The sequence below is a fragment of the Camelina sativa genome, chromosome 1, assembly GCF_030686135.1.
Source record: "Camelina sativa cultivar CO46 ecotype springtype chromosome 1, ASM3068613v1".
In the NCBI taxonomy this organism is placed as follows: domain Eukaryota; kingdom Viridiplantae; phylum Streptophyta; class Magnoliopsida; order Brassicales; family Brassicaceae; genus Camelina; species Camelina sativa.
In genome coordinates, this window is record NC_141880.1 from 5,063,555 (window position 1) to 5,091,512 (window position 27,958).

A 27,958-nucleotide genomic window follows, 5' to 3' on the forward strand; every position below is an offset into this window, starting at 1 on the left:
AAGTAATGTAAACTACTGATTAAGTAACTAATTAAGTAAATCAGTTTTTTAATAAAGTGTATTTGTTTAATCAAAGAGGAAAGAGAACCAAGAAAATTGATTAGTTACTTATAATCTGCGTTGATACAGAGTCGATGGTCGTGGAATCTGCGTTGCGGGCTTTGGTGCAAAAAATAAAAAAAATAAAAAAATTGAATGGTATGGTATGAATCGTATGATATAAAAAAATTCATACGGGCTTTGGTGCAAAAGATTGAAAAGACGAGGGGTTAAATTGAAAATTCGATTGATCCATATCAAATCTCTCTTTCTCTTTAATCTCTATTCCGAAAAACCTCGCGCCACAAAACCCTAGCTTTCTCCTTCCCGCTGATACTACTCGTAACTCGTTGAGGGGCTAACAGAAGGTTAGTTGTTTCTCTCCCTCTCTGAAGAAAGCTTCTTATTTTGATTCTTGGGCTTTGTATATTCTTCAAAGTTTTGATTTTTTTTTTTTTTCCTTTTTCTTTGTTTGTCATTCTCAAATTCGTGTTGATAGCATTCAAGAATGGAGGGGAGGTTTGCTAATTTGTGGAGGTTGACTGTGAATGAGAGTAAATTCGTGGAATCTGCGTTGCGTTCTGAGCTCAGAGTCGATGGTCGTGGCCTTTATGATTACCGCAAGCTTACTATCAAATTTGGCAAGTTAGTTCTTACACTTCTCTCCTATGTATATATATATATATATTGATGTTGTTTAGCTTGAAAGCTTCGATTTTTGTAATATGTTTGGATGCATTTGCCTTGCTCCTGTGATTTTATGCATTTGGTTTTGGGTCTCTTCAGTTTATTTACCTCTGTTAGAATGCATACTAGCTTATTATTATGCTTTTGTTTCCTTCCTTGTACTTTTGATTTCTCTTGTTTTTGTAATTTTGTTGTTAACTGTGTGAGTTTTTAATAGGGAATATGGTAGCTCAGAAGTTCAACTTGGCCAGACTCATGTTATGGGTTTTGTTACTGCTCAGCTAGTACCACCTTACAAAGACAGACCTAATGAAGGCTCCTTCTCTATTTTCACGGAATTTTCTCCAATGGCTGATCCCTCGTTTGAGCCAGGTCATCCTGGCGAATCTGCTGTCGAGCTGGGCCGCATTATAGACCGTGCTCTAAGGTAAACATCTCTTTTGGATTGGTATCTGTTGATGCTACAAACGAAAACTTTTGGATGTTGTGGCTGGATTGATGTGTTTTTGTCTTGGTGGTTGCAGAGAAAGCCGTGCAGTAGATACAGAGTCGCTCTGTGTTCTAGCCGGAAAGCTTGTCTGGTCTGTCCGCATTGATCTTCACATTTTGGACAACGGAGGGTAGGTTTAATTCGCTGCATTTCTTCTTCATGTGTAGGTTCTTGTTGTAACAATGATCTTTTATGTGTATTTTGTTGCTCACTCTCTATAGGAATTTGGTTGATGCTGCAAATATCGCTGCTTTAGCTGCACTCATGACATTCAGGAGACCTGATTGCACTGTAGGAGGGGAGGGCAGTCAAGAAGTGGTCATACATCCACCCGAGGTTAGTCATTCAAATTTTTCAGTTTAGTTGATGAACTTGTAAGAACTTGATAACTAGAGACAAGGAGGTTCTCAACTTCAACTGTTTGTTCTATATTTGGTCTCTTTTACAGGAAAGGGAACCACTTCCATTGATAATACATCATCTCCCAATAGCCTTCACGTTTGGATTTTTTAATAAAGGCAGCATCTTGGTAATAGAATTGTGCTTTATTACTGATAATTTAGTTTACTACTTTCTTCTTTTCCTGAGATAAGAAGTGTGGTGTGTTCTTATGCAGGTGATGGACCCAACTTATGTTGAAGAAGCTGTTATGTGTGGGAGAATGACTGTGACAGTTAATGCCAATGGCGATATTTGCGCAATCCAAAAACCGGGAGAAGAAGGCGTGAACCAGAGTGTAATCCTTCATTGCATGCGTCTTGCATCTTCAAGAGCTGCTGCAACAACAAAGATTATTAGAGAAGCTGTAGGGTTTCATTATCCAGACGTTTTCCTTTTGGATCGACTTCTTTTAATCTTAAGGATTCGATTTTGTTGTGCTTTGTTTTCATGGTGTAGGTTGAAGCATACAACCGTGAGAGGAGCTCACAGAAAGTGAAGCGACATCATACTTTGGCTAAGTCTGAAGTTTCTGGACCTGTTGTAGTTGTGTAGGAAGAGACAACAACAAAAGAAGTCCTCAGGTCAGGAAAGAGCTGCAGAGATACATGTTTGGTTATGGCTGTGGTGGTTGATTGTAACTTTTTGGCGGTAAAGATTTTAGTTGTAGATGTCGGATCAGCAACACTTGTAGAAACGTTGATATGATCAAAATGACAGTTTTCAAAATGTCATTACGTTGATTATGAACAGCTACCTCCTGCTGTTCATTCTTATGAAGTCGGTTTAAGCTTTTTACAAATGGCAGTTTTTCAAAATGTAATTACAACGAGATGTTGTTGTCGGGGAGAAACAGGTATCTGAAACGAGAATCGAAGGGTAGTATTCCGCAGTTGCGTGAGGCGAGAAGGCTTTGTCTTCTCTGAGAGATGCATTGCTCCACAAAAGCCGCTTGATGCGGAGGAAGGTACCTCGATATCCAGACCCCCAAGTTCGAATCCTCCACCAAACTCTTGGCATAACACTGGAGCATTTTGGGTACTAAGAGCTTCCCTTTGCTACTCAGTCCTACTGATGCTTGTATAAAGTCCCTTTGAGCTTCTAGTAGCTCTTCCTTCACTCCTTTCGCTGTGTAGATCCTCACCTGCAACAAAAGATAAAAGTCTCCAATCTTTAGACTTCACATTATACACTCAGACGTCAAAAGAGGAGACGTAGTTAGTTAGTTACCGCAGGAGATGAGTACATTCCACAGCTTAGAGCAAAGCCGAGAAGAGGTTCATGTGTATCAATGCTTGCCCTGCGCTGTTCTTCTGATACTTTCATCTTGTGGATGGCAAGAAGCAGAGCCTGCATCAGAAAGTAGAGTACATTGTTCAACTGATTCTGAAAGAGGTGAACAAAAAATCCCGGAAGTTGAAGCTGGGGTTCAAGCTCATACAATTTGTGGCCTGTGGATAGGCGGTTTCATCTTCAGTATCACATATTCCATTGCCGCTGCAGTATATGAGTGGCCTCCAACTGTATACGCCGCCTGTGGAGACAGCACAAAGGAAGAAAATAAGGCAAGAAAGAAATTATACGGATGAGAAGATCAGAACAAAATTTATGTCAACTGATATAACCTTTTGCATCAAGGAGAAAAGCTTCAGGTCGCTTTTTGGGACACCATAAGCCAAATACGCCTACGTACATATAAAAGACCATAACTCTCATAAGCATTCATCTCATTAACAATGGTTCTTGATAAAAAGAAGGGGAAAGGAACTAACATGCATAATCAACGCGTTGTAAAGGTTAATCCAGAAAGCTAGCTTCTCGTTGCAGCTCAAATGAATAGGGTTTACTCTAGCCAATTGCTCCACCAGAGTCCTATTCACAGAATCAGCTATGTTCAATCCTGAATTTGAGTCTTAACAGTTCAATCATATTGACAAAATGACATAGAAGGAAACTCCATTACCTGAACTTCCTCAATGCCCCAGAAGCATATTCCAGCTGTTTCTTCCCAACAGACATCCAAGAAACCTCGGATGCCAAACTATAGTTTCCAATCTCCGCCCAGCTTAACTTCCCACGAACTCTATAAGGATCAAAGACATCTCCTGTGGCCAAAACATTGGCGTTGTTTTGGATATCTATTTGGGGGCTTTGCACCCATGATGAGATCATTGAACGTTCTGTTGAAGGCCACCAGGACGCTGAGCTTGATAGATGCCCACGAGGTGATACTGGTGAGAGTTGACTCTCGTTTGAGGATGCTTTTGAGGTTGCTTTCGGATCAGCCAGAGACATGAAGATGTTCTTCATACATCTCACCATTTCTTCAGACAATAGATTAGGATGATCCCACAGGTACTTTGGTGGCATTCCTCGAGGTAGTTTCTTCGCATTTGTCTTTCTCATTAGCCTCTTTTCAAGAAAGTTATTACTTGGGTCCAATGTTTTCTGGATTATTAAGTGCAAAAATGTCAGATACTAAGTGATAGACAGAACCAAACCTAAAGGTGGAAAAGAAGAATATCACTGTCAGTACCTCAAAAATTGATTCTGCTGGAGATGATTCAGATGAAGATTCTTGGTTTTGAGCTGTCTGGTCTTGACATGGACTGTCTTCTGCTGATTGATGGAACTCGGAATCTGAATGATTCAAATATCTTAAGGAAGAGGCAGGGTTCTGCATAACTAAGACATAGTTAAACACTAACAAAAGATTACAAAGAAAATAAAACAGTGATGAACTAAAAAAAGTGAGATACATACTGGTGGAGAAGCCGAATGTGTCAAATGGTATTCCGCGAGTCTCCTCTCATTTCGTTCTTGGCTAAGTTGGAAATTTAGTGACATCATTTCTTGCTCGAGCTTCGTGACTGCAGTCTCTAGTGTAACTATATTGGAAAACAGTTCCTGAGCCTGTCAAATTTTCAAAATCATCATTCATCAGCGAAAACATAACGGTAGTTTTGAAATTGCAATAACAATAGCATGAGTTGAAGGAACACACAGGATGGGGAACACTAGAAGAAGGAGACAACTCCCAAGGATCTTTCTCCATGACGCTCTCTAAAAAGGTGTGTAAATCTATTTCTTCTTGGAGTTGGAGTTGCAATCTTTTTACCTGCAACAATAAAAACTCTTTCAGCACTATAAACATTCCACATAATAGTCATCACTTCTCTTATTGAGTTCAGGAAGCTCACATCCTCTTCTAGTTGAAATCTATATGGAAAAGATTCACCACTTGTAGATTCCTGGCAAGTTTCTTCTATGCCCTGAACAAATTAAATAAGCAAGCTCTTCTTATATTTTCAAGAACTTCAACAGTAAGTTTCTGAATATAAATTCAATGTAAATGTTCATACCTCTGGCATGGTTACTGTACCCTGGGAGTTCTTTATAGAATTCGAACGTCTGAGAAATGGATTGGATCTGAAGAGAATTAAGTCAACAACTAGTAAGGAGATGCAAAAACAAAATCCAGGAGTTGTAGAGAGAAGAAGAAAAAATGGTAATACTTACTTAGATTTCAAAACTTGAGAGTCATACATCCTCTGGAGTTTGGCAGTTATTACCATATAAACCAAATGATAAATTCTCCAAACAAATGTACTTCAGCTTCTTCTCTCAAGTACAAAAGAGTTAAATTACAAAGTCCCTGCACAAATCAGATTCACATAATAAATGAGATAAGATAACATTTAGAGGCAAAGACCAACGTTGCTGTCTACTAAGCACAAGACATTAAACAAATTTTGGAGGTTGACAATGGCACATGGAGTCGAGTCCAAGTACAAGAGGAAGAGGCAAGAGAAGACACTGTTACACCTGTGAACATCTAATAACGACAAATCTAATTATAATTATACAAAATAAGCGCAGCAACATGTCCTTTTCAAAAACGACCAGACAGCAAAACCAGTCCACATGGTCAAATTTCACATTGAAAGGTTTTGACAGGTTAATCAGTTAGTGGTTCCGGATAACACAATGGACCAGCTGAAAAACAAGAAGATGCAATTCTAGATTTGTTGGCGAATGTGTGTAATCAAAAGATTGAATTTCATGTGGTGATTTGACTTAAAGCTAAGATAATTCAATCATACAAAATTGATGAAAGGAGAAGAGATAAAAGAAAGAAGAAGCTAAAGACTCCTATCCCTAAAAGACAGATCAAGTGGTCTCTGAAATAACAAATCTTTCTAATTGACTTCAACAAAAGAATGAATATACCAAAATCATTGGGTCAGGAACAGATATAAAAAAGATTGAAACTTAATATAATTCTGCAACAAAAAAGTTGGAAACAAAGAGAAAGAGATATGAGCAGTGAGGACAAAAGCAAACCTTTTTTCTAGTTCTTGCAATGACTGAAAGAGAACATTCAAGAAAGAATCTGAGAGAGATAGAGATGAAAGATTATGTGGATTCGGTAACCCTAGACTTTTTCTTCTGCTAGATTCTCTCCCCAAAAGAAAAAATCTTAAACTCTCTCTGCCTTATTAAGAGTACAAAGAATAGAGACGAACCCTCTTTATTTATTTACCAAACTTAGAAAAAGTTTGTCAATTTGAAATTCAAAATGTGTGTCAGCATTTAATGCTTAACTAGAAAAAAAGACTCTATTTTTATTTATTTATAATTATTATCCAATTATTATTATTATTTATTAAAAAAAATAAAAATAATGAGTTAGGAATTGGGGTAGAAGTACAAGACAAAGATACAGTCGAACAGAACAGTGGAGAATCTGTAACACTAGTTTCAATTTACACGGGCACTTAGATTTTGACGTCTTTTTCTCCCAAAAACAAAATTGGATATTTCAAAAGTAAATTAAAAATCTTAAAAGCAGAGAAGCAAAGAACCAAACTCGTGTAGCATTAAGCACCCCATTATCACATGCAAGCAAGCGATATAACGCATGTTTATACATTTTTTTTTGTCGCTTTCTAGTCAGAGCTTAGTGGACTGTAGCCTGATTCCTTTTTTTGAGTTTTTGTTTTCTTTGTTGACAATTTGATATTTTTATGAATTATTATATTTTACAATTTAATATTCGAAAATTTGAAAAACCAAACGAGTTATAAAAATAAATAAAAAATAAAACCACTTTCCCAGAAAATCATGGTGTTGTTTTGTGTTGAAATAATTGTGTTGTGTACTCATCACGAGTTTTTTGTTTGTCTTTTAATCTGTTCTTACATTCTTGCGTATATTTCTCTAAATCTTTTCACTTTTGAACTTATACTTCGTTCAAAGGAGGAAATAAATAGATTTTTTTTTGTCATCTGAAATTTTATTAATGAACTAGTTTTGATACCAAAATAAAATACAAAGCCTTAAAGAGGGAAATTTAAGCCGGCGGACGACATAAATATCCCCGGAGTCTAAGTCGGCGGAAAACGAGAATTCCCCAGAGTCTAAATCTTATCCAAGAGAAGAAAATACTTGAAACAAAGCCGAAAAACTCAAACCTAAAACGAAAGAGGACGAACCCGTAAGCTAAAAGCATAGGCTACTAGGCTTAAATCTTACAAAATATTAGTCTTAAGATGCAAAAAAACCTGTTCTGTGAAGCACAACCAAAAGAGATTTATCAATGGTGCCCACGGCCAACCCGAAGATAACAACAACCTAGGAGGAAATAAATAGATAAATAGACAAATAATGATGCAAATACAAATTTCATATCCAAATAAATAAAAAGTTGATCATAGTCGATTCACTAGCATATTAGGTTTGGCTTTGCATCTTTGTACATGAAGATGCTAAATAAACTTAAAAAGTACTTTGATTCAAAGATCAATGTCTAAAGCTTGTGATCATGAAGTCACAACTCGATCACTGCTGATCTTCAGTTACTCTGGTTTTGCCAGGTTTGTAGATGGAGATTGTAATGAACAAACGCCAATTCTTCCAGACGCTTTTTATCATAGTGGCTCAACCATTCAGCGGCCAATAGCTTCTCTGCTAAGCTTCTCTTCAGTTTGTACTTTGAGGCTCCTTCACATGTCTGACTCAGAATCTTAATGGCAAAACTCTGCAGCTCTGGGTGTTGGCTCCCGTTTTTAGTCCACCATTCAACTGCAACGAGATTCAAAATAAAAACAAAATCAAATGTATATATGCAAAGCAAACAGAACAAGTATTTCAAAAATTCAAGAAAATAATTGACTCACTTGGAGATATTCCAGAGATCTGATCAGCTTGACTTGCCTCCTTATAGCAAGATTCACCGAATCTGTACATATTAATCTGTTCGGAAATTGTTACTTCCTGGCGAAGTCCTCTAACCATGTGAGCCAGCGAGAGGACAAGACCGGTGCATACATCTCGACCAAAATGGAAATGACCTGAGTAGTAAGACGTTGGATTGAGAAAGTAACCAGTAGCATGAAGAGGGTTGCCAAAGTGATGGCACCAGACATCATCCATAACATCCCATACCGGCTTGTAAAACTCTTTCTTCTTCTGGAAATTACTTGCGGTGCTCACCTTGATGCTCTTTATAATGTCATAGATATATCCAACGTGCTTGTTCTTGGCAGTTGCAAACAGACGCACGCCATGAACAAGAGCAGATGTACCTCTCACAGATATTCCAACAGCTTCCCAAAAAGAGGAATTATTCACCAAACTGGAAACTGATACGGTGCACTCTTCTTTCTTCCAATCAGAAGAAGCAAACATTCCTGCCATCATCGCCCTGAACATATTCTCTACAGTTAGATAAGGCGTAACAAACTCAAACCCGGAGGCAAGTGCAGTTGCGTAGACTCCATGACTGTGAGCTCTGAATATTTTCAGAAGCGAGGGTTTGTTATTGATGAACTCCTGAATGATATTGACCTTGTCAAGGATGTCTCCAAAGAAATACAATTTCCCAATCTCCAACAGCATAAGCTCGATGCAATGATATAGGCTCACTGACCAGAAAAGTTTCATGTCTTGAGCACCAAGTAGCTTGTTTAGGTCACCAACCCAACCAGAGGTCGAACATGCAACAATCTGAATCACATTGTGCACCCCAACTTCCTCAACGATCCCCTTTACTAGCGATTTTAAGGCAGTGACATTGGTTCTGATACCCGAAACATCATAGGATTTCAGATAGACTGGCCCAGCTGGACAGTCAGCAACGAAAGAAACCAGATCGCGGCCTCTCTGGTCGATCCAAGCGTCCAAAAGGATGCTGCACCCGCTGATCTCCCATGAATCTTTAATCTCCTTCACCCGATCTTGCACCCCCTTCAATGCTTCTTGAAGCATCCAGCCTTTTAAATCACGAGAGTCAGGGATCTTTATCCACATCTTATTCTTACCACCAGCTACTGCCATCATCGTTATTATCATCTCTTTGAAATTTGTTGACTCCGCAGCTGAGAAGTCGAGACCGTTTTCATAAAAGAACCGAGCAACGCACCTTTGGAATTGTTTGTTAGCTTCCGCAGCTGCTTTCATGTCCTTAGAAGCAAGAATTTTTTTGGGTCTTCCGGGCAAACCACGACCACTCCTAGATCGCATCTTCATAATCATCGTAAAAAACGCCACTTTAATTGTAGGAGGAACTAGTCGGCAGTGGGTTACGTCTTGACCTACATTAGCCAAATGTTCTTTGAGACGAAAAAAGTTACTCATTCTCTTTCCACAGTGCATGCACTCAACACGAGTTCTCCCCTCCACCCAAATTCCATGCTCATGAACATTCATGACGGTACCAGCCATTTAAAGATTCACTTAACGCACAAAAAAAACGAAGCAGCTGCACCAATATTCAAAATATTTGAATGGCTTTAGTTTCACAGAGAATTACTCAACTTGATCTCAGAGTCAATGAAACAAATACATGTCGACTAAGAGAAGAAAAAACAAAACCCTAAACTTTAGATCCAACAATGACGACAGATTAAACCGACAAACAAGTCAAACGAAATGGATCAGACCATATATAAATGGAACTATATCCTAAGTAGTATCGAAATTTGTTTTCCCTTTTTGGGTTTTTTGTTTTAAGAATTATCGAAATTGTTCATCATCAGTTACGTCCATGGGTGACACACAAGAACAAAAAGCAAACAAGTTTTTATTCAAGAACCCGGAAGAGAGATAATTCCAACACAAAAAAACAATTAAACAGACTCATTGATATGTTGACGAGAGAGTGAATTACCTGAGTGGCTTTGTCAAAGGGAGCCTAAGCCTCAGAGAGACAACGAGACTAGGAGGAGTGATCGAAGTCACAAACTCTTTGTTGGGAGAGAGAGAAGAGGTGGATTTGTTTTTGACACCGTAAATAATTGTGTGTACATGAGACCATTAGCCTATTTGTTGGATATTTTAAACATGAACATTAGTCTCTCTTTCATTAGTCAAAAAAAGATAAGAAATCTATTAATTAGGCTTTAAAAGGAAAAGTAACTAAATTTCTTATTTTTAAGCTTTAACTAAGATAATTTCTCTTGTATGTTACGGTATGTAATTTTTATACTTAATTAATGTTAAATACAATTATACTGGCCACTAGTCTCTCTCTCATTAGTAAAATTAAAGGGTCATAAATGTATTTGTTAGACTTCTAAAGAAAAATATTTTTTTTTTACTTTCAAAAAACTTAAATTAGATAATTTCCCGCGGTGCTATACGTGTATTCTACGACAAGTTATCTTTACACTCTAAAGTGATGTTGTATGCCATACATTGAACATTATTTTCTCTTTATTAAACAAAAGAAGATAACGGAAAGTAAATATTTTATTTTTAAATTTTCAATTAGGTAATTAATTTTCCGCATACTATGCGTGTATTTTACGGTAGGTTATTTTAAACTTTGAAATGTACATTTTTTTTTGCTTTTAACATACATAAAGTTTAAGGTTATAGATAAAAATGTGATCTAAGATTTTTTTTCTCTATATTTTAGATCACATCTATATCTATAACCTTAAAATTATATATTTATGGTTGCTATATATTTAGGTAGATAAGAAATAAAATTATAGATAAAAATGTGATCTAAGATGAATTGGGATAAAAAAAAATTTGATTATATGCAGAAGAAGTGAATTTGAGTTTGAAAGTGAATGATTTGTTTTCACTCGGTAAATAATTACATTTGAAAGTAGTATATAATATTTCAAAAGAGAGTGTATTGTAAGACATATGTACTCACTTTTCTGGTAATTTGGAATAAAAGATTTACGTACTTCAACTTCTTTCCACCATTGTTTGATTGATTAATTATCAAGTGAACGTTACAAAATGATTCACCACTTGTGGACTCTATCAAGTGAACGTTACAAAATGATTCACCACTTGTGGACTCTTGCCAGCTTTCTCTATGCCAAGCAACCTCATCTTTAGAAACTACGACAACGGCTTCCTCAGCACATGGAGTCTAGTACAAATGTCATTATAGAATAAGAAATAATCCCCTTATAATTAAACAAAATAATCCGCTCGATTTACCAGTATTGGTTCTAAAGATGAGCCTTGATGAATATACAAATTACAAACTGAATCTGCGCAGAGACAAAAGGTGAAGGGGTCAATCCATATAACATGTGCATCACAATATCTTCACCGCTCTTCACTTAAGTTTGGCTTTGCAGCTTTGTAGATGAAGATTGTAATGAACAAACGCCAACTCTTCCAGATGTTTTCGTTCACAATGGCTCATTCCTTCAGTGAGCAACAGCTTCTCTGCTAAGCTTCTCTTCAGTTTGTACCTTGAAGCACCTTCACATGTCTGGCTCAGAATTTTAATTGCAAAACTCTGCAGTTCTGGATACTGGCTCGCCGTTTGAGCCCACCACTCAGCTGCAAAAGGAAATTTAGAAAGAACACAACCTTTTGATCACTGATTCAACTACACAAGTGTCTACAAACAAAACAACTAAATCAATAAGTCAAGAAGTTCACTCACTTGGAGTTATTCCAGACACCTCATCAGCTTGACTGGCCTCGTTAAAGCAATCTTTACCTAGTCTGTACTTATCAAGCTGTGCGGCAATTTTACTGTGACCTTCTTTTGCCACCTGAACCAGAGAGAGGGTAAGACCGGTGGCAACTTCTGGATCAAGATGGAACTCAGTTGAGTAGAAAGAAGCCGGATTCAGAAAGTAACCAGTAGCATGAAGAGGATTGTGAAGTCGATTGTTCCAAACATCATCTATTACATACCATAACGCCTCATAACATTGTGTCTCGTGATTGAATTCCCTCGCGATATTCTCCTTTATACCGTCCATAGTGTCATAGATATATCCAACATGCTGGTTGCCAGCAGTTGAAAAGAAGAGCAGACCATGAATCAGAGGAGATGTACATTTCACAACTCTTTCAACATTTTCCCAAAAAGAGGAATCTTTCACCAACTTGGATATTGCTACGCCCCCTTCTTCTTTCTTCCAATCAAATGAAGCAAACATGGCTGCCAAGTTTCCCTTTGCCTTGAAAATATTCTCTAGAGTTAGATACGGCTTAACAAACTCAAACTCAGAGGAGGAGGAGACAGTTGTGACTATTCCATGACTGTGATCTCTGCAAAATTTGTTGTTGTTGGTGAACTCCCAAATGCTATTGACCTTGTCAAGTATGTCTCCAAAGGAACGCATTTTCATAATATTCACCAGCATAAGCTCGAAACAATGGGACAGACTCGCAGACCAGAAAACTTCCCTGTCGTGACCCGCAAAAAGCTTTCCCAATTCACCAACCCAACCAGAGGTCGAACATGCAATAATTTGAGTGGCGTAACGCACTCCAACATCCTCTAAGAGCCCATTGACTAGCGCTAGCAAGGCAGTGACATTGTCTTTAATATCCGAAACATCAAAGGACTTCAGATAGACTGGACCCGCTGGACAGTCAGCAACAAAAGTAACCAGATCGCGGCCTTTCTGGTCAGTCCAAGCATCCAACAAGATGCTGCACCCGGTGATCTCCCAGGAATCTTTAATCTTCTTCACATAACCTTGCGCTTCTTTCAAAGCTTCTTGAAGCATCCAGCCGTTTAAATCACGAGAATCAGGGATCTTTAGCTCCATCTCACCACCACCAACTGCCATCATCATTTCTTTGAAACATGGGGAATCCACAGCTGAAAGGTCGACACAGTGTTCATAAAAGAACCGACCAAAGCACATTTGGGCTTTGTTTAACAACAAATCCTGTCTGTCAGCTTCCACAGCTACGTCAACAAATCCTGTCAGTATATCAGGAGGAGAAACACTCTTGCTTGACGAGTCTTGGCTTTTCTGACGCTTATGAATTTTACCAGTTTGGAAATTCACAACTCTCTTAGCACTAGTAGTATGACCATGACCAGCTTTTCTCTCCATAATTATCGTCCGAAACGTATCTCTAACAGTAAGTGAAACTTGGTCACAGGGAGGTACATCTGTACCTACACCACCCAAGTGAAACTTGAGACGATAAAAGCTTTGCATTTCTTTCCCACAGTGATTGCATTTAACCCGAGATTTCTTTTCGTCCACAAAAACTCCATGCTCATGAACATTCGTGACAGAACCAGCCATTCTCACAACTCAGATTAATGATTATTCTCACAACTCAGATCCCCAGACGTTACCTACAACCTAACAGGAACATGCATCAAAATCAAATTTTGAGTTTTGAACACAGAATTCACTAGTTTGATCTCAGAGTAATTGAAATCATAAAGATGACTCTAAACATGACGACAGATTAAACCGACCATATATAACGTTCAAACAACCAGCAAACGAGTCAAACGAAATGGATCAGAGTATCAGACCATATATATATAACTTTATCCTAACTAGTATCGAAATTTGTTTTTTCCCTTTTTGGTTTTTTTTTTTAAGAATTATCGAAATTGTTCATCATCAGTTACCGTCCATGGGTGACACACACAAGATCAAAAAGCAAACAAGTTTTTATTCAAGAACCGGGAAGAGAGACACTTCCAGTTTTCAGTAACGATCGATTTTACCAAGGAAAAAAAAAAAAAAAAAACAGGACTCATTGTTATTAGAACTTGACGAGAGAGTGAATTACCTGAGTGGGTTTGTCAAACGGAGCCTAAGACTCAGAGAGACAACGAGACTAGGAAGAGTGATCGAAGTCACAAAACTCTTTGTTGAGAGAGAGAGAGAGATAGAGATGGATTTGTATTCGACACCGTAAATAATTGTGTGCATACATGAGACCATTAGTCTCTCTTTCATTTGTTGGATATCTTAAACATAACACTAGTCTCTCTTTCATTAGTCAAAAAAAAGATAAGAAATCTTAGGCTTTAAAAGGAAAGCAATTTTCTTATTTTAAACTTTAACTAGATAATTTTCGGTGTATTATATGCTATATGTGTATGTTATGGTAAGTAATTTTTACACTTGCTAATGTTAAATACGATTATGTTGGCCACTAGCCTCTCGCTCATTGTATTTGTTAGGTTTCTAACAAAACATAAATCTTTTACTTTCAAATTTTTAGAGTAGATAATTTCCAGCGGTTTATAAGTGTATTCTACGACAAGTTATCTTTACATTGTAGTGTCGAACATTAGTTTCTCTTTTACTGAACAAAAGAAGATGACGGGAAGTAAATATTTTATCTTTAAATTTTCAATTAGGTAATTTCCCGCGTGCTATGCGTATATTTTACGGTAGGTTATTTTACACTTACAGATAGAGAAAGAGATGGATTTGTTTTTGACACCATAAATAATTGTGTGTACATGAGACCATTAGTCTCTCTTTCATTTGTTGGATATTTTAAACATAACACTAGTCTCTCTTTCATTAGCCAAAAAAAGATAAAAATCTATTAATTAGGCTTTAAAAGGAAAGTAATTTTCTTATTTTAAACTTTAAACTAGGTAATTTTTCCCTGTATTATATGTGTATGTTATGGTAAGTAATTTTTACACTTACTACAATTATGTTGGCCACTAGCCTCTCTCTCATTGTATTTGTTAGGTTTCTATTAAAAAAATAAATCTTTTACTTTCAAATTTTTATACTAGATAATTTCCCGTGGTGTATGTGTGTATTCTACGACAAGTTATCTTTACACTGTAAAGTGATGTTGTGTGCCGAACATTAGTTTCTCTTTATTAAACAAAAGAAGATAACGAAAAATAAATATTTTATCTTTAAATTTTTAATTAGGTAATTTCCCGTGTGTTGTGCGTATATCTTACCGTAGGTTATTTTACACTTTGAAGTGTTGTATTATGCAATCATAACATATTTTTTTATTTTGCTTTTAGCATATATAAAGATATATATATATATATTATATATGTACTTTGGGTTTCAGGTAATTAATAAAAAATATAGATAAAAATCTGAATTAAGGTTAATTGGGATAAACATTTTTGATTATATGCTGAAGAAGTGAATTTGAGTTTGAAAGTGAATGATTTTTTTTTACTCAGTAAATAATTACATTTTTTTCCACCATTATATGATTGATTAATTATCAAGTGAACGTTACAAAATGATTCACCACTTGTGGACTCTATCAAGTGAACGTTACAAAATGATTCACCACTTGTGGAGTCTTGCCCGCTTTCTCTATGCCTCTGTACATATTAAGTTACTAACCAAGCAACCTCATCTTTAGAACCTACGACAACGGCTTTTCTCAGCACATGGAGTCTAGTACAAGATGGAACATCTATCTGTATCTGTGAACATCTAATAAGAACAAATCTCCTTATAATTAAACAAAATAGGCGCAGCAACATATCGATATATCTGCTCGATTTACCAGTATTGGTTCTAAAGATGAGCCTTGATGAATATACAAACTACAAAACTGAATCTGCGCATTGACAAAAGCTGAACGGGTCAATCCATATAAACATGTGCATCACAATATCTTCACTGCTCTTCACTTAAGTTTGGCTTTGCAGCTTTGTATATGAAGATTGTAATGAACAAACGCCAACTCTTCCAGATGTCTTCGTTCACAATGACTCATTCCATCAGTGAGCAACAGTTTCTCTGCTAAGCTTCTCTTCAGCTTGTACCTTGAAGCACCTTCACATGTCTGGCTCAGAATTTTAATTGCAAAACTCTGCAGTTCTGGATATTGGCTCGCCGTTTGAGCCCACCACTCAGCTGCAAAAAGAAATTTAGAAACAACAAAACCTTTTGCTCACTGATTCAACAACACAAGTGTCTACAAACAAAACAACTAAATCAAAAAGTCAAGAAGTTTACTCACTTGGAGTTATTCCAGAGATCTCATCAGCTTGACTGGCCTCGTTAAAGCAATCTTTACCGAGTCTGTACTTATCAAGCTGTGCGGCAATTTTACTGTGACCTTCTTTAGCCACATGAACCAGAGAGTGGGTAAGACCGGTGGCAACTTCGGGATCAAGATGGAAATCAGTTGAGTAGAAAGAAGCCGGATTCAGAAAGTAACCAGTAGCATGAAGAAGATTGTGAAGTCGATTGTTCCAAACATCATCTATCACATCCCATAACGTCTCATAACATCGTTTCTCGTGATTGAATTCACTCGCGATATTCTCCTTTATGCCGTCCATAGTGTCATAGATATATCCTACATGCTGATTGTTGGCAGTTGAAAACAAGAGCAGACCATGAATCAGAGAAGATGTACATTTCCAAACTCTTTCAACATTTTCCCAAAAAGAGGAATCTTTCATCAAATTGGATATTGCTACGCCCCCTTCTTCTTTCTTCCAATCAAATGAAGCAAACATAGCTGCCAAGTTTTCCTTCGCCTGGAAGATATTCTCAAGAGTTAGATAAGGCTTAACAAACTCAAACGCAGAGGAGGAGGAGACAGTTGTGACTATTCCATGACTGTGATCTCTACAAAATTTGTTGTTGTTGATGAACTCCCAAATGCTATTGACCTTGTCAAGTATGTCTCCAAACGAATGCATTTTCACAATCTTCACTAGCATAAGCTCGAAACAATGGGACAGACTCGCAGGCCAGAAAACTTCCCTGTCATGACCCGAAAAAGCTTGCCCAATTCACCAACCCAACCAGAAGTCGAACAAGCAATAATTTGAGTGGCGTAACGCACTCCAATATCCTCTAAGAGCCCATTGACTAGCGATAGTAAGGCAGCTACATTGTTTTTAATATCCGAAACATTAAAGGATTTTAGATAGACTGGGCCCGCTGGACAGTCAGCAACAAAAGTAACCAGATCGCGGCCTTTCTGGTCAGTCCAAGCATCCAACAAGATGCTGTACCCGGTGATCTCCCAGGAATCTTTAATCTTCTTCACATAACCTTGCGCTTCTTTCAAAGCTTCTTGAAGCATCCAGCCGTTTAAATCAAGAGAATCAGGGATCTTTAGCTCCATCTCACCACCACCAACTGCCATCATCATTTCTTTGAAACATGGGGAATCCACAGCTGAAAGGTCGACACAGTGTTCATAAAAGAACCGACCAATGCACATTTGGGCTTTGTTTAACAACAAATCCTGTCTGTCAGCTTCCACAACTACGTCAACAAATCCTGTCAGTATATCAGGAGGAGAAACACTCTTGCTTGACGAGTCTTGGCTTTTCTGACGCTTACCAATTTGGAAATTCCCAACTCTCTTAGCAGTACTAGTATGACCAGATTTTCCCTCCATAAGTATCGTCCGAAACATATCTCTAACAATAAGTGAAACTTGGTCACAGTGAGTTACATCTGTACCCACACCACCCAAGTGGTACCTGAGACGAGAAAAGCTGTTCATTTCTTTCCCACAGTGATTGCATTTAACCCGAGACTTCTTCTTGTCCACACAAACTCCATGCTCATGAATAGCCGTGACAGAACCAGCCATTCTCAAGGTTTCGTTTTTTCTTAATTCACAAAACACAGATAAAGAGTCAGACTTGGAAGCATTTGTTCGATTCTCACAACTCAGATCCCCTGACGTTTACCTACAAACTAACAGGAACAAGCATCAAAATCAAATTTTGAGTTTTTAACACAGAATTCACTAATTTGATCTCAGAGTAATTGAAATCATAGAGATGAATTTTAAAAAAAAACTTTTTTTTTACTAAAAACCTAAATAACCAGCAAATGAAAGGTAGACCCATACAAATTCTATCATCACTCAGAAAGAAAAAAAAAACAAAACCTTCATTGGTGACACAGTAAGGAGCAGCTTTTCTAACAGAGAATAAAACAAACACATTGCTTTGGTAAGGGATGAGAGAGTACCTCGGTAGCTGTGTTAAAGTGACGAATTTGTTCTACAGGAGGCGATGAAACCTGGAAGAGAGACAGAATCAAAACCCTTGTTTTCTCCTTTCCCCAGAGAGGGAGAGGGAAACTGAAGAGCTTGTTTTGACTCCGCGGATTAAACAAAGAGACAGAATCCAAAACCATTTTAATTAGGCTTCTAAATTTAATGATTCCTTCATTCGCTTCTTTTCTTTTTTTGTTTTCTCTAAATTATTTTTTTATATGAATCCTTTGCTTTGTTGAGAGACTCTGCCTGTCTCAGAGACTTCGGGGTTTTGAGACTCTGTCTTTTGTAGAGTCTTCTTTGGTTTGACACACTTCACTTTGGACATAATTTGTAGAAGTACTAGCTCAAGATGCACGCTTCTCGTGTCAAAAGGAGGTAGAATAAAGTTTGGACTAGAAGGATTTGATTGCTTGAACTGTTGAACAGGGGCCGCCAAAACTCAAGCATCCACGTCATGGCCTAGAGAAGAAGGAACATAAATTTCACAATGTGTAGATACTCAAGACTCCTTTATGCTGTCATAATTACGAGCTAGTCCACATGAACTCCCCTACAGTAACCACAATATGATTCAAACAAGTAATATAAGCAGCTGAAGAAATGATTTCTTTGTTCATCCGGCTAAACCAAAAAGAGTTGTGGTATATAATTTAAGTTTATTATTTAACAAGGTTGACGTGAAGAGTTGAAACGAGCCTAAAAACTTGAAAACCTGAATTCTTTACAAATTTAGATGATAAGAATCGATCTGTTTCCTTATCACCTGAGGCTGAGGTTGAGGTTGGTTGATTTGCAGGTGCACTAAGCTTGGAACATAAGAAGAAGAGCACACAAGTGGGCGACAAAATTGGCGAGGAATATCTCCATAACTGGTACGTTTTCCGAGATTTGGAGCCTCTCCGAATATTCACAGATTTGAAGTATCCATCTTGTCCAATTATGTTGGCTGTTTGGTTAAAACGGGTCTTGGTCGGTTCAAATTCGTTGTCTAGACCGAAGAACACAGCAACTTTCTTCTCCTCGTCAATGAAGAAACTCCCAGCTAGAATACTAACGCTACAACTAGAGGTCGAACTCAAAAACATGCTCCACGACACTGAACCGAGACTAATTTGATTCGTAACACAAATCTCCACTGTGTGACGACGAAAATTCCGCCAGCTATCATGTAATATCTCTGACACAAGATAAAGACACAAAAGTATCTGGACCAGAGGAGGGAAACGGCAGAGGCAGCGGTGGTCCAAATTTTTCCAATGTAAAATCAAAAGGGAGTAGAATCTCCCCTTTCGTTCCTGCATCTCTTATTTTCGTTTGAGCCAAGAAATAAGTATTTCCTTTCAAAAATCTATATCCCAGTCGGGAGTGTCATAAAAAACCTTCCATGAATTAGAGCTAAAATTGTAGATTTCGTAACACAAAACTTGGCTTCTGCTATCTGTATCACCGAAAAGCCTCAAGATTTTGTGATTACGGTTCTTGTCATATCCGAGAGCATACCTGTCTAACCTGTGGAAGTTAATTCTTGGTTGTATCCATCTAGTTTGCCCCAAATAGGGATTCCATACCACAAGACTTGAGTTGTCCTTAGTGACGCATAGCAGTAAGCCGTCACAATGAAAGACTTTAGTTATCTCGACTTGGTTAAGTATGTCTCCTACTTGCTTTATACTAAATGGATCAACCAAGTTTTGGAGATCGAATCTTAACGAGCAAACCCTATAATCCATCATAATGAACCCTAAAAAGCACTGCTTCCTTTCTGCTGTTGCTTTTTTACCAAAGATCCGACTTTTCGAAAAAGCTTTCCACTCTTTGCAAGTAGAACGTATTGCTCTCAGAGATGTCATCGGAACCCTAGAGAGTATCTCCTCTACCAAATCTCTTGGAAGATCAGACATTCTTGTCATTCTTCCAGGCCCTAGAAGCGGCGAGCGTGTAAGTATGAGCAAGAAAGTGAATTCCTTCGCTTCCACGTTGAGAGTCTCTGTTTAAGGCAGAGTCTTTTTTTTGCTGTTTAACACACTTCACTTTTGGACATAATTAGTTGAACAAAGTATCATTTGTTTGCTCAAGGTGCACGCTTTGGTGAATGGTGATGAGAAACTCAACCCTTTTTCTCACATCTGCTTCTTGTGTTAAAGGAGGTTGTGGTAAAGAATGAAGTTTGGACTGAAGCCAGTAACTGTTAGAAGGATTTGATTGCTTGTAGAGGGACCGCCAAAACTCAAGCATCTATACCATGGCCTAGAGAAGAAGGAACATATTTAATAGGTATGATGATGAGGTCAAAAATGTTGTGTAGGTAAGATCAGACACTATGTGCTAAAGATCTTGACTCTTGTGTCTCGTTGTAACATATGAAAGAAGAAACTACTACATGAAGACCGTTCAGATATTTTGTTCCTGGTGAATCTTTGATTTCGGGTTCTATCGTATGTTTCTCACTAAAGCATACATGAACAATGATGCCTAATTCTGCTCGTTACACCAGCACAATCTCTTCACTTGCTTTGCCTTTCGAGATTTGTAGCTGAAGATTATAATAAACGTATGCCAATTCTTCCAGATGATGTTGTTCACCATGGCTCATTCCTTCAGTGAGCAACAGGTTCTCTGCTAAGCTTCTCTTCAGCTTGTACCTCGAAGCACCTTCACATGTCTGGCTCAGAATCTTAAATGCAAAATTCTGTAGTTCTGGATGATGGCCTGCCTTTTGAGCCCACCACTCAGCTGCAAAGAGAAAAAACGACAAAACCCTTTGCTTACCAATTCAACAACACAAGTGTTTTTGCAAATTAAACAACTACCTCAAGAAGTAGACTAACCTGGAGATATTTCAGAGATCTGATCAGCTTGACTGGCCTCGTTAAAGCAATCTAGACCGAGTCTGTACATATCAAGCTGTGTGGCAATTTTCAGTTGAATGTGACGTTCTTGTACCATATGAAGCAGAGAGGAGATAAGACCAGTTGCAACTTCTGGATCAAGATGAAAATCAGTTGAATAGAAAGCACTCGGGTTCAGAAAGTAGCCAGCAGCATGAAGAGGATTGTGAAGGTGCTTGTCCCAGACATCATCAAGCACATCCCAAAACGGCTTGTAACATTGTTTACTGTGATTGAGTTCCCTCGCGACACTCTCCTTTATCCTGTCCATAGTGTCATAAATATATCCAACATGCTGATTGTTTGCAGTAGACAACAAGAGTAGACCGTGAATCAGAGGAGATGTACATTTCACAACTCTTTCAACTTTTTTCCAAAAAGAGGAATCTTTCACCAAATTGGACATTGCTTTCAAGTTTTTCTTCCAATCAGATAAAGCAAACATGGCTGCCAAGTTTTTCTTCGCCTTGAAAATACTCTCTAGTATTAAATATGGCGTCACAAACTCAAACTCTGAGGAGGAGACTGTTATGTCTTTTCCATGACTTTGCTCTCTGAAGATTTTCAAAACCGAGGGACTATTGTTGATGAACTCCCAGATACTATTGACCTTTTCAAGTATGTCTCCAAAGGAATACATTTTCACAATCTTCAGCAGCATAGGCTCAAAACAATGGGATAGACTCACAGACCAGAAAACTTCATTGTTGTGACTCGCAAATTGTTCTCCCAATTCACCAACCCAACCAGAGGTTGAACATGCAATGATCTGAGTTACATTACGCACTCCGACTTCCTCAATGAGCCCATTTACTAGCGATGTTAAGGCAGTGACATCGTTTTTAATATCTGAAACATCAAAGGATGTCAGATACACTGCCCCAGCTGGACAATCTGCAACAAAAGAAACCAGATCATGGCCTTTCTGGTCAACCCAAGCATCCAACAAGATGCTGCACCCAGTGATGGCCCATGAATCTTTAATCTTCTTCACACGATCTTGCACTTCCTTCAAAGCTTCTTTGAAACTTGGGGAATCCACAGCTGAAAAATTGACACATTTTTGGAAGAACCACTTTTGGGCTTTGTTTGACACCAAATCCTGCTTGTCAGTCTCTTCACTTCTTTCACGCTTATGACCATTACCCATTTGGACTTCCCCAACTCTGTTAGGAGTATGACCAGATGTTTCCTCCATCAACATCATTCAAAACGTCTCTATAAGAACTTGTTCACGGGGACCACCCAAGTGTTTCAGACAATGGAAGGAAGTCATATGTTTCTTACAGTAGCTGCATTGAACCCGAATTTTCTTCTTGTCCATACAGATAACTCATGGTCATGAACATCCATGAAGGTACCAGACATTCAAATCAGAAAAATACAGAGGAAGCATTTCTGGCTTTTCTCAACTCAGATTCCAGCCCGTCACCTGCACTTAAATCCAATACAGTTTTTGAAACAAACAGGAACATGCATCACAATTGAATACTAAATGGCTTTAATATGACACAGATTTCACTAACTTTATCTCAAAGATTGAAATCATTCATGTTCATCGAGAGAAGAAGAAGAAAAAAAGAAACTTTAATAAATATCTCTACAATGACGAAAAGCGAAACCAGCTTGAATGCTTAAACAAGTCATACGAAATGGTAAACCCATATAGTCATCTCAAGGAACTATCAAAATTATCCATCACCGTCTCCTCCATGGTAAAACAGAAGCTCAAAGCAAACAACTTTTATACAGAAGAACCAACCAAAACTTAACATTGTTAGAATACCTGAGTCAAAGCGAGTCAAAGCGAGTGGTCGGTTACAAGAGACGACGAAACCCTTGATTTTAATATTTCCAAGCGAGAGGTGTGATTATACATATATAGTAGTGAAAAACTTTTTTTTATTTTGCTTCCCGTAAGTAATTGCATACATGAAGGTCTATTTAAGTCTCTCTCTCTCTCTCTCTCTCTCTTTTCGTTAACCAGAAAAAGAATCACTTTTTGACATAGAAAACTATATGAAGATTAGAGACCCTTAAGATAATATTTTCTTAGTGATCTATACACACATGCATAGTCTGGGATTTCAGTTTTTATCAGATGTCTTTAATTGAAAAACACGACTAAAAAGACCAAACTTATCAATTATAACAAGCAAATGAAAGGAACATCCTCAAGATCCTTTATAAGTTTACACGATAAAGATCTACATTACAAACAACTACTTTGAGTGATCACCACCATCTCTCATTCTCTCTATAACCAAATTACACAAAACATACAATATTTACATACTTGAAGAATCTTGCTACCTATTAGGACCTTCAAGATCAGCTTTGTTCTCAAGCCTGGGACGTTTCTGAGGGCTTTCACATTTGTTGACTTCGGTTTCAGAAGCTTTTTTCTTTTTAGATGGTGACGGCTGAGGAGAAGTTGCTTCGGTTTTAGACATGTTTTGAGAATCTGGTATAGAGTCATCACTAGGTGATAACACTGTCTGAGAAGGAGAAGAACAAATCAACCTTCCGGTTTTGCGTTGTTCTTCCAACATCTTTTCCAAGTATTTAGCATGCTCTTCAATTCGCAGCTGAAGCACCCGTTGCACCTGCAAATTGATCAATTTACGTTATAGTTAAGAATCTTGAACGTTTCTTTGGCTGAAGTAAAGAAACCGTAGTCGGTTTTACCTCAAGCTGTTCATGCAATTGCTTCTGAACTTCCATCTGCATACGCAGAGCTTCAATTAACTGTATGGCCCTGTCCATGGGAAAAGAGAGTCACTTTAGAGATAATGTTGAAAAAAGTCTGCGGAATAACCATGGAAGCAGATAAACACAATGCTTTACCCTTTCTTTTTCTCGTCAGCTTCACTGTTACTCAAAGCCAGTTTCCTTTCTTCTGAGTTCTCATTCTTTTTCTCTGCAAAATAAACGAGAAAAGTATAGGATGAAAAACTGTCTGATAGATCATAATCATGGCTGATGATCATGCAGGAACAGAGAATCTGTTTACAATATTCACAATAACAAGTTGGAGGCTTTACCTTCTTTTTTCTCTGGCATATACTTGGCTAGTCTATACTTCTGCAAATTCATGATTTTTAGAGATATTCAGATTATTCCGTATTATGTATTTGTTAACTTAGTCAGATTCAAACTGATTAGTACCTGCAAGTGGCTTTTTACGTGATAGATCGTCAAGCCCTCAACATTCATGAGCTTCAGAACAGCCTTTGGAGTGGCCTCTACATGTTTGAAGCAACACCGCATTAAGCATTATCGACAAAAAAGATGAAAAGAGAACCAACGAGAAGCACAAGAGTAGCTAGAGGTCTAATTTATAAGTGCCTACTCGTATCTCATAAATCTAAAAACTCACTTTCGGGACCTTCAAGTTTGATCACCGACTTTACAAAAGACTCGTGGAGCTCAGGAGTCCATCTCATTCTTGGCTTGTGATTGGCTGCTGATCCCGGAGAAGGGTGAGATGAAACTACGTCAATAGACACTGCTCCAGCAACACAGCTTTGGCTTGGACTCAACCTGGTAACTGGATTTGACGAAGCCAATGGCGTTTCATAGATCTCCTGTATCAACCAGAAACTAAAATTTTCACACTCTAGGTATTAACAGCAAAGGCCGAAAGTCATAAAATTTTCACACTATTTGTCATAGCTTTGCAAAGTAACTGATGCAAACTCATAAGAGATGTACAAGACTGAGATTAACTTACATCAAGCCTGGGAGTTTCAGCACGGTCTGTGATGGCCAGCTCAAGTTCATCAGACAGGAACTGCAACTCCATTTGATCTGATAAACAGTAGCTGTCATTCGAACAGCCAAAATCATGAAAACCGCCATCAGAACAAGCATCCCCGGAAAGATTAAGGAAATCTTTGACAAGCGATCCAGAGTTGTCTCCTCCACCATATGGATTGCCCAAATCCTCAGTGAAAACAGATGGAGATCTTGCAGACTCCACTCCAGAGGCTGAGTGGCTGTAAGAGGAGGGATCAGGGAGGAAAGGAAGGCTGTTTCCTAGATGTTTTTGAGTCTCAGAGGTAGAAGATGATGACAGGTAGAGGTTTGTGCAGAAGGTTGAAGACCGAGAGAAGGTGCTCTGAGAAGTATTCTTAGACCATAGCTGACCAGGTGAATCTGGAGATTGTGATCTTATGAAGGGAGATTTCCGGGTTTCTGGCTGGACATTCAGAAAGTTATGCACCGGAGGTAGAGAAGACAAGCAAGCTTGACCAACTCCTTTATTGCATTCATTTGGTGCCGTTGAGACAAGGCTATGTCTGTTCATGATTGCTTTTGATGAACTTGCCGAATCGGTTTCTTACATCAACAATCAAGATCCGCCATAAGTTTGCAGTGTTAGCCTTCAAGCCGCTGAGAAGCAAAACATTAATAGGTGAAGATAATTAGCATAAGAATGTTGGAGTCAATAAACATGATTGAGTTCAGTTAGTTTAGTTAACTTTCAGAACAAGGCATAACAGAAATCATACAGTGATCCATCTTGGCTGAGTCACACCGAACCGGATCTAAATCCAAGCAAACTTGACAAGTTGAAATGTTACTTGGGAACTCAAAACTGTGGAAGCGGAGCAACAATAAAAAGGATAATTTTTTATTTGTTAAGACTTAGACACCCGAGATTGAGATTCACCATATAACAATACAGACGACATTGAAAGGAGCAACGATTAAATGTAGTTGATATTCAAGAAAATACAAAACGAGGGAACCGACACAAGAAACCTTTAAAACTTGGCAAAGAGGAATCAAAAAGGTATTGACAAGACACGATGACTACGGTACAGAAACGAAAAGAGAAATCAGAGGGAAATCTAAATCCAGAATGCTGAGACTGACAAGTAGTAGTACGACGGAGTCACAGAGATAAATCGAAAAGCAAATTTAAGCAAAGGACGACAAGGCGATAGAAACGGACCTGACCTGAGAGGATGATAAAGTTTTCAACTTTTTCTATACTTCCTGCCTCCTAACCACTTCATAGCATAGGGTCATAGCCTTATAGGGATCATCCCTTAAAAAATCACCAAATGTGACATCAGAAGCCAAAAAAAAAATTGAAACTTTCTCAGTGGGGGAAAACACGAAAAATCAGAGAGAACACATATGTAAAGAGATGAAGTTAAATCCCTAGCAACAAAAGAAGAAGAAGAAGAAGAGATGGGTTTAATGGAAGAAGAAGACGACGACGACGATTTGGCCTACACGAATCGCCATCGAGGAAGAGTAGAGAAGTGTACTGTTGGCTTTGCTTCATTGGTCTCCGTCTCGCTGGACCTTCCCACGCGTGATTGCCTCGCGTGTGGCTTACGAACCAATTCGATCCGTTAGCTCATCTGCCACGTAGGAGCCAAGTGGTCGTGCGTTTTGCCACACGCTTCTTTTATTTTACTTTATCTTATGTTTTTTTTTTTTTTTTTAATAATAAATTTGATGTCGTCACTTACATAATAAACTCTCTTTCATTTTCTCTTCCTAATCATCGTTGGTCAATCACAAGTTATACTATTAGTTTAGGAACTAACTACATTATTGTGTTAAAATGAATCATCTTGAGGGTATTTTTATCCAATTTTCTTAATTGGTGATTCATCTGGTCAATTCTGCTTAATTTGCAAGCTTTATTTTTGATTTTTGATTTTTGGTTCAGTTAGTTCTGAATATTTTACATATATTTTTTTTAACATAATAAATAGACTAATAGTTGGAGGTATTTTATGTTTGTATGTGTGTGTATTTTACAAAGAGGAGATGTTCCTTACGTTTATAATTTGATAAGTAATTATTTAAGTTCAACACAACTTCTTTTGCAAGGATTGGAGTTCTCTAGTAGTACAAGGAAGCTGAGTATCTTCTAAATGTCAACTTTGTTTTTTTTTTTTATTAACAAACAAACAAAAATATACATTACTTTTATATTCGATGTGTAGTTGTTAAATACGAATGGGTCTTTGTGTGTACTTCAAATACGAACGACACAATAATATAGTAAGTGATGATTTTACAAAAAGTTGCTTATTGATAAATATCTTTGGTAGTTTTCTAAGAACAAACGTGAAACTACAAGAAAAAACACAACTAATTGAGAAGCGAATAGTGAGTACAAGCGGTGGGCAAAAATGATAGTGACGGATCTCTATTGCATTATAGTAAAATATGATTTCTTTAAGTAGCAAATTAATGATCATTAACCTTCCAAAAAGAAAGACAAAAACTATACTAAGCTGTGGGACATATTACAGATATATATATATCTAAAGCTTCAGCCACACAGACCGATCCACTTTCATTTTGTCTCTATTCTTTACCACATAATTAAGATAATGTTGAAATCTAAAGCTCATCATAGAGATTAGAGAGAATGAGCTCACCAAATGCTTTTTACCTGTTTTATTATATCTTGAACGTATATATTAATGAAGTGAAAGGCTGAGGCTTACGTTTTGATTCACCCCTATAAATTAATTAGTATTAAATTTTAAATGGTACTATCAAATCTTGTAATCTCTGATGGATTTGGAAGTATAAACTAACATGAAGCTGAAAAATAACAACATATTACATGTTTTCAATTAGAATTAACATATTTGGGCAGATACTAAATAAAACAAGCGACTTGGGTTTTTGGTTTTTCGACAAGTAGAGTCTAGAATTAAAGCGTTGCTCAATCTATACCAGCTGGATAACTTAACAAAAAAAAAATATTATACTATTAGAGTACATCAATTTGCTGATATTTTTTTCTTTCTAATATTTGTGTGAATTGTGTCTAATCTACAAATGTAATATTCTGACTGTTTTTTATTTCTCTCTATATGAAAACAAAATTATGTGAAAACTGGCAATGAAACTTGTATTTCTCTACTTGCAAAAATTACGAGTTTATAAGACTATTGAAAGCAATTTCGAAACAAGACAAAGATAGAGTGGAAAGTGAAGAAAAACTTGAAGGATCATCAAGTGGTAGAACGTCTCAATCCTTATATATATATATTTTATATTCTTTTAGGCAACATCAATAATTCAAAAACGCTTCTAAGTAATAATTGGTTGGTGGGGGTAACCATCGCTATAACACATCCTATCTTATTACTTCCCTAATTCTCGAATCTCATCATACTAGTTTATATATATTTTTAGT

The 27,958-nt window shown here is 37.5% G+C and overlaps 6 protein-coding genes and 2 pseudogenes across 13 annotated transcripts; 1 reads left to right on the forward strand and 7 right to left on the reverse strand.

Annotated features, from left to right (window-relative positions):
* Positions 1-129: 129 nt before the first annotated feature.
* On the forward strand, positions 130-2,383 carry LOC104777242 (exosome complex component RRP45A-like). Its single transcript, XM_010501456.3, has 8 exons — positions 130-407; positions 539-684; positions 944-1,153; positions 1,251-1,346; positions 1,438-1,552; positions 1,665-1,745; positions 1,833-2,021; positions 2,114-2,383. The coding sequence occupies exons 2-8, from the start codon at positions 548-550 to the stop codon at positions 2,207-2,209; spliced, it is 924 nt and encodes a 307-aa protein (XP_010499758.2). The 5' UTR covers positions 130-407; positions 539-547; the 3' UTR covers positions 2,210-2,383.
* Positions 2,360-6,312, reverse strand: LOC104777231 (uncharacterized). 2 transcript variants are annotated; one of them, XM_087451447.1, is made up of 13 exons: positions 5,999-6,312; positions 5,174-5,309; positions 5,017-5,083; positions 4,855-4,926; positions 4,659-4,772; positions 4,418-4,567; positions 4,191-4,339; positions 3,618-4,102; positions 3,427-3,526; positions 3,280-3,339; positions 3,096-3,188; positions 2,885-3,004; positions 2,360-2,798 (listed from the first exon to the last, which is right to left on the reverse strand). In XM_087451447.1, exons 7-13 carry the CDS (start codon positions 4,335-4,337, stop codon positions 2,478-2,480), a joined length of 1,326 nt encoding a protein of 441 aa, XP_087307573.1. In that variant the 5' UTR covers positions 4,338-4,339; positions 4,418-4,567; positions 4,659-4,772; positions 4,855-4,926; positions 5,017-5,083; positions 5,174-5,309; positions 5,999-6,312; the 3' UTR covers positions 2,360-2,477. The 2 variants fall into 2 exon arrangements, with proteins under 2 accessions (XP_087307573.1, XP_010499747.2); XM_010501445.3 differs by having other exon boundaries at positions 4,191-4,331; positions 5,999-6,256.
* Positions 6,313-7,322: 1,010 nt separating this feature from the next.
* LOC104777252 (uncharacterized) lies at positions 7,323-10,021 on the reverse strand. The gene is made up of 3 exons (XM_010501467.3): positions 9,825-10,021; positions 7,834-9,416; positions 7,323-7,738 (listed from the first exon to the last, which is right to left on the reverse strand). Exons 2-3 carry the CDS (start codon positions 9,377-9,379, stop codon positions 7,509-7,511), a joined length of 1,776 nt encoding a protein of 591 aa, XP_010499769.2. The 5' UTR covers positions 9,380-9,416; positions 9,825-10,021; the 3' UTR covers positions 7,323-7,508.
* Positions 10,022-10,990: 969 nt separating this feature from the next.
* On the reverse strand, positions 10,991-13,908 carry LOC104777262 (uncharacterized). Of its 2 annotated transcripts, none has more exons than XM_087451395.1 (3): positions 13,694-13,908; positions 11,577-13,251; positions 10,991-11,470 (listed from the first exon to the last, which is right to left on the reverse strand). In XM_087451395.1, the coding sequence occupies exons 2-3, from the start codon at positions 13,189-13,191 to the stop codon at positions 11,241-11,243; spliced, it is 1,845 nt and encodes a 614-aa protein (XP_087307521.1). In that variant the 5' UTR covers positions 13,192-13,251; positions 13,694-13,908; the 3' UTR covers positions 10,991-11,240. The 2 variants fall into 2 exon arrangements, with proteins under 2 accessions (XP_087307521.1, XP_087307527.1); XM_087451401.1 differs by having other exon boundaries at positions 11,577-13,244; positions 13,694-13,836.
* A 1,435-nt stretch (positions 13,909-15,343) lies between these two features.
* On the reverse strand, positions 15,344-17,995 carry LOC104777281 (uncharacterized; annotated as a pseudogene). The gene is made up of 3 exons (XR_015557997.1): positions 17,857-17,995; positions 15,872-17,577; positions 15,344-15,765 (listed from the first exon to the last, which is right to left on the reverse strand). The product of XR_015557997.1 is annotated as an uncharacterized LOC104777281 (transcript).
* A 391-nt stretch (positions 17,996-18,386) lies between these two features.
* Positions 18,387-19,800, reverse strand: LOC147949552 (F-box/kelch-repeat protein At3g13680 pseudogene; annotated as a pseudogene).
* A 406-nt stretch (positions 19,801-20,206) lies between these two features.
* On the reverse strand, positions 20,207-22,932 carry LOC104777291 (uncharacterized). Of its 2 annotated transcripts, none has more exons than XM_087451462.1 (3): positions 22,562-22,932; positions 20,716-22,212; positions 20,207-20,620 (listed from the first exon to the last, which is right to left on the reverse strand). In XM_087451462.1, the coding sequence occupies exons 2-3, from the start codon at positions 21,980-21,982 to the stop codon at positions 20,373-20,375; spliced, it is 1,515 nt and encodes a 504-aa protein (XP_087307588.1). In that variant the 5' UTR covers positions 21,983-22,212; positions 22,562-22,932; the 3' UTR covers positions 20,207-20,372. The 2 variants fall into 2 exon arrangements, with proteins under 2 accessions (XP_087307588.1, XP_010499809.2); XM_010501507.3 differs by having other exon boundaries at positions 20,716-22,207; positions 22,562-22,738.
* LOC104777295 (myb family transcription factor PHL6) lies at positions 22,905-26,212 on the reverse strand. 4 transcript variants are annotated; one of them, XM_010501512.3, is made up of 9 exons: positions 25,736-26,212; positions 25,290-25,375; positions 24,509-25,170; positions 24,155-24,362; positions 23,944-24,020; positions 23,820-23,859; positions 23,623-23,695; positions 23,464-23,533; positions 22,905-23,381 (listed from the first exon to the last, which is right to left on the reverse strand). In XM_010501512.3, the coding sequence occupies exons 3-9, from the start codon at positions 25,082-25,084 to the stop codon at positions 23,085-23,087; spliced, it is 1,341 nt and encodes a 446-aa protein (XP_010499814.1). In that variant the 5' UTR covers positions 25,085-25,170; positions 25,290-25,375; positions 25,736-26,212; the 3' UTR covers positions 22,905-23,084. The 4 variants fall into 4 exon arrangements, with proteins under 4 accessions (XP_010499814.1, XP_010499823.1, XP_010499830.1 ...); XM_010501521.3 differs by having other exon boundaries at positions 25,741-26,169; XM_010501528.3 differs by lacking the exon at positions 25,290-25,375 and having other exon boundaries at positions 25,736-26,100.
* Positions 26,213-27,958: the final 1,746 nt, after the last annotated feature.

What these genes read in the sequence shown, in the direction of transcription:
- LOC104777242 (XM_010501456.3), top strand. Translation starts at nt 548, where the DNA reads ATGGAGGGGAGGTTTGCTAATTTGTGGAGGTTGACTGTGAATGAGAGT. An exon ending in TGGTCATACATCCACCCGAG is followed by an intron (nt 1,553 to 1,664) that starts GTTAGTCATTCA and finishes TCTCTTTTACAG; the next exon opens with GAAAGGGAACCACTTCCATT. An exon ending in TTAATAAAGGCAGCATCTTG is followed by an intron (nt 1,746 to 1,832) that starts GTAATAGAATTG and finishes GTTCTTATGCAG; the next exon opens with GTGATGGACCCAACTTATGT.
- LOC104777231 (XM_010501445.3), bottom strand. Translation starts at nt 5,229, where the DNA reads ATGGTAATAACTGCCAAACTCCAGAGGATGTATGACTCTCAAGTTTTG. An exon ending in CTTCTAGTGTTCCCCATCCT is followed by an intron (nt 4,568 to 4,658) that starts GTGTGTTCCTTC and finishes AAAATTTGACAG; the next exon opens with GCTCAGGAACTGTTTTCCAA. An exon ending in CAGCAGAATCAATTTTTGAG is followed by an intron (nt 4,103 to 4,190) that starts GTACTGACAGTG and finishes TTAATAATCCAG; the next exon opens with AAAACATTGGACCCAAGTAA.
- LOC104777252 (XM_010501467.3), bottom strand. Translation starts at nt 9,379, where the DNA reads ATGGCTGGTACCGTCATGAATGTTCATGAGCATGGAATTTGGGTGGAG. An exon ending in GATCTCTGGAATATCTCCAA is followed by an intron (nt 7,739 to 7,833) that starts GTGAGTCAATTA and finishes ATCTCGTTGCAG; the next exon opens with TTGAATGGTGGACTAAAAAC.
- LOC104777262 (XM_087451395.1), bottom strand. Translation starts at nt 13,191, where the DNA reads ATGGCTGGTTCTGTCACGAATGTTCATGAGCATGGAGTTTTTGTGGAC. An exon ending in GGTGTCTGGAATAACTCCAA is followed by an intron (nt 11,471 to 11,576) that starts GTGAGTGAACTT and finishes TTCCTTTTGCAG; the next exon opens with CTGAGTGGTGGGCTCAAACG.
- LOC104777291 (XM_087451462.1), bottom strand. Translation starts at nt 21,982, where the DNA reads ATGATGTTGATGGAGGAAACATCTGGTCATACTCCTAACAGAGTTGGG. An exon ending in GATCTCTGAAATATCTCCAG is followed by an intron (nt 20,621 to 20,715) that starts GTTAGTCTACTT and finishes TTCTCTTTGCAG; the next exon opens with CTGAGTGGTGGGCTCAAAAG.
- LOC104777295 (XM_010501512.3), bottom strand. Translation starts at nt 25,084, where the DNA reads ATGAACAGACATAGCCTTGTCTCAACGGCACCAAATGAATGCAATAAA. An exon ending in CAAACTTGAAGGTCCCGAAA is followed by an intron (nt 24,021 to 24,154) that starts GTGAGTTTTTAG and finishes TCAAACATGTAG; the next exon opens with AGGCCACTCCAAAGGCTGTT. An exon ending in ACGTAAAAAGCCACTTGCAG is followed by an intron (nt 23,860 to 23,943) that starts GTACTAATCAGT and finishes ATGAATTTGCAG; the next exon opens with AAGTATAGACTAGCCAAGTA.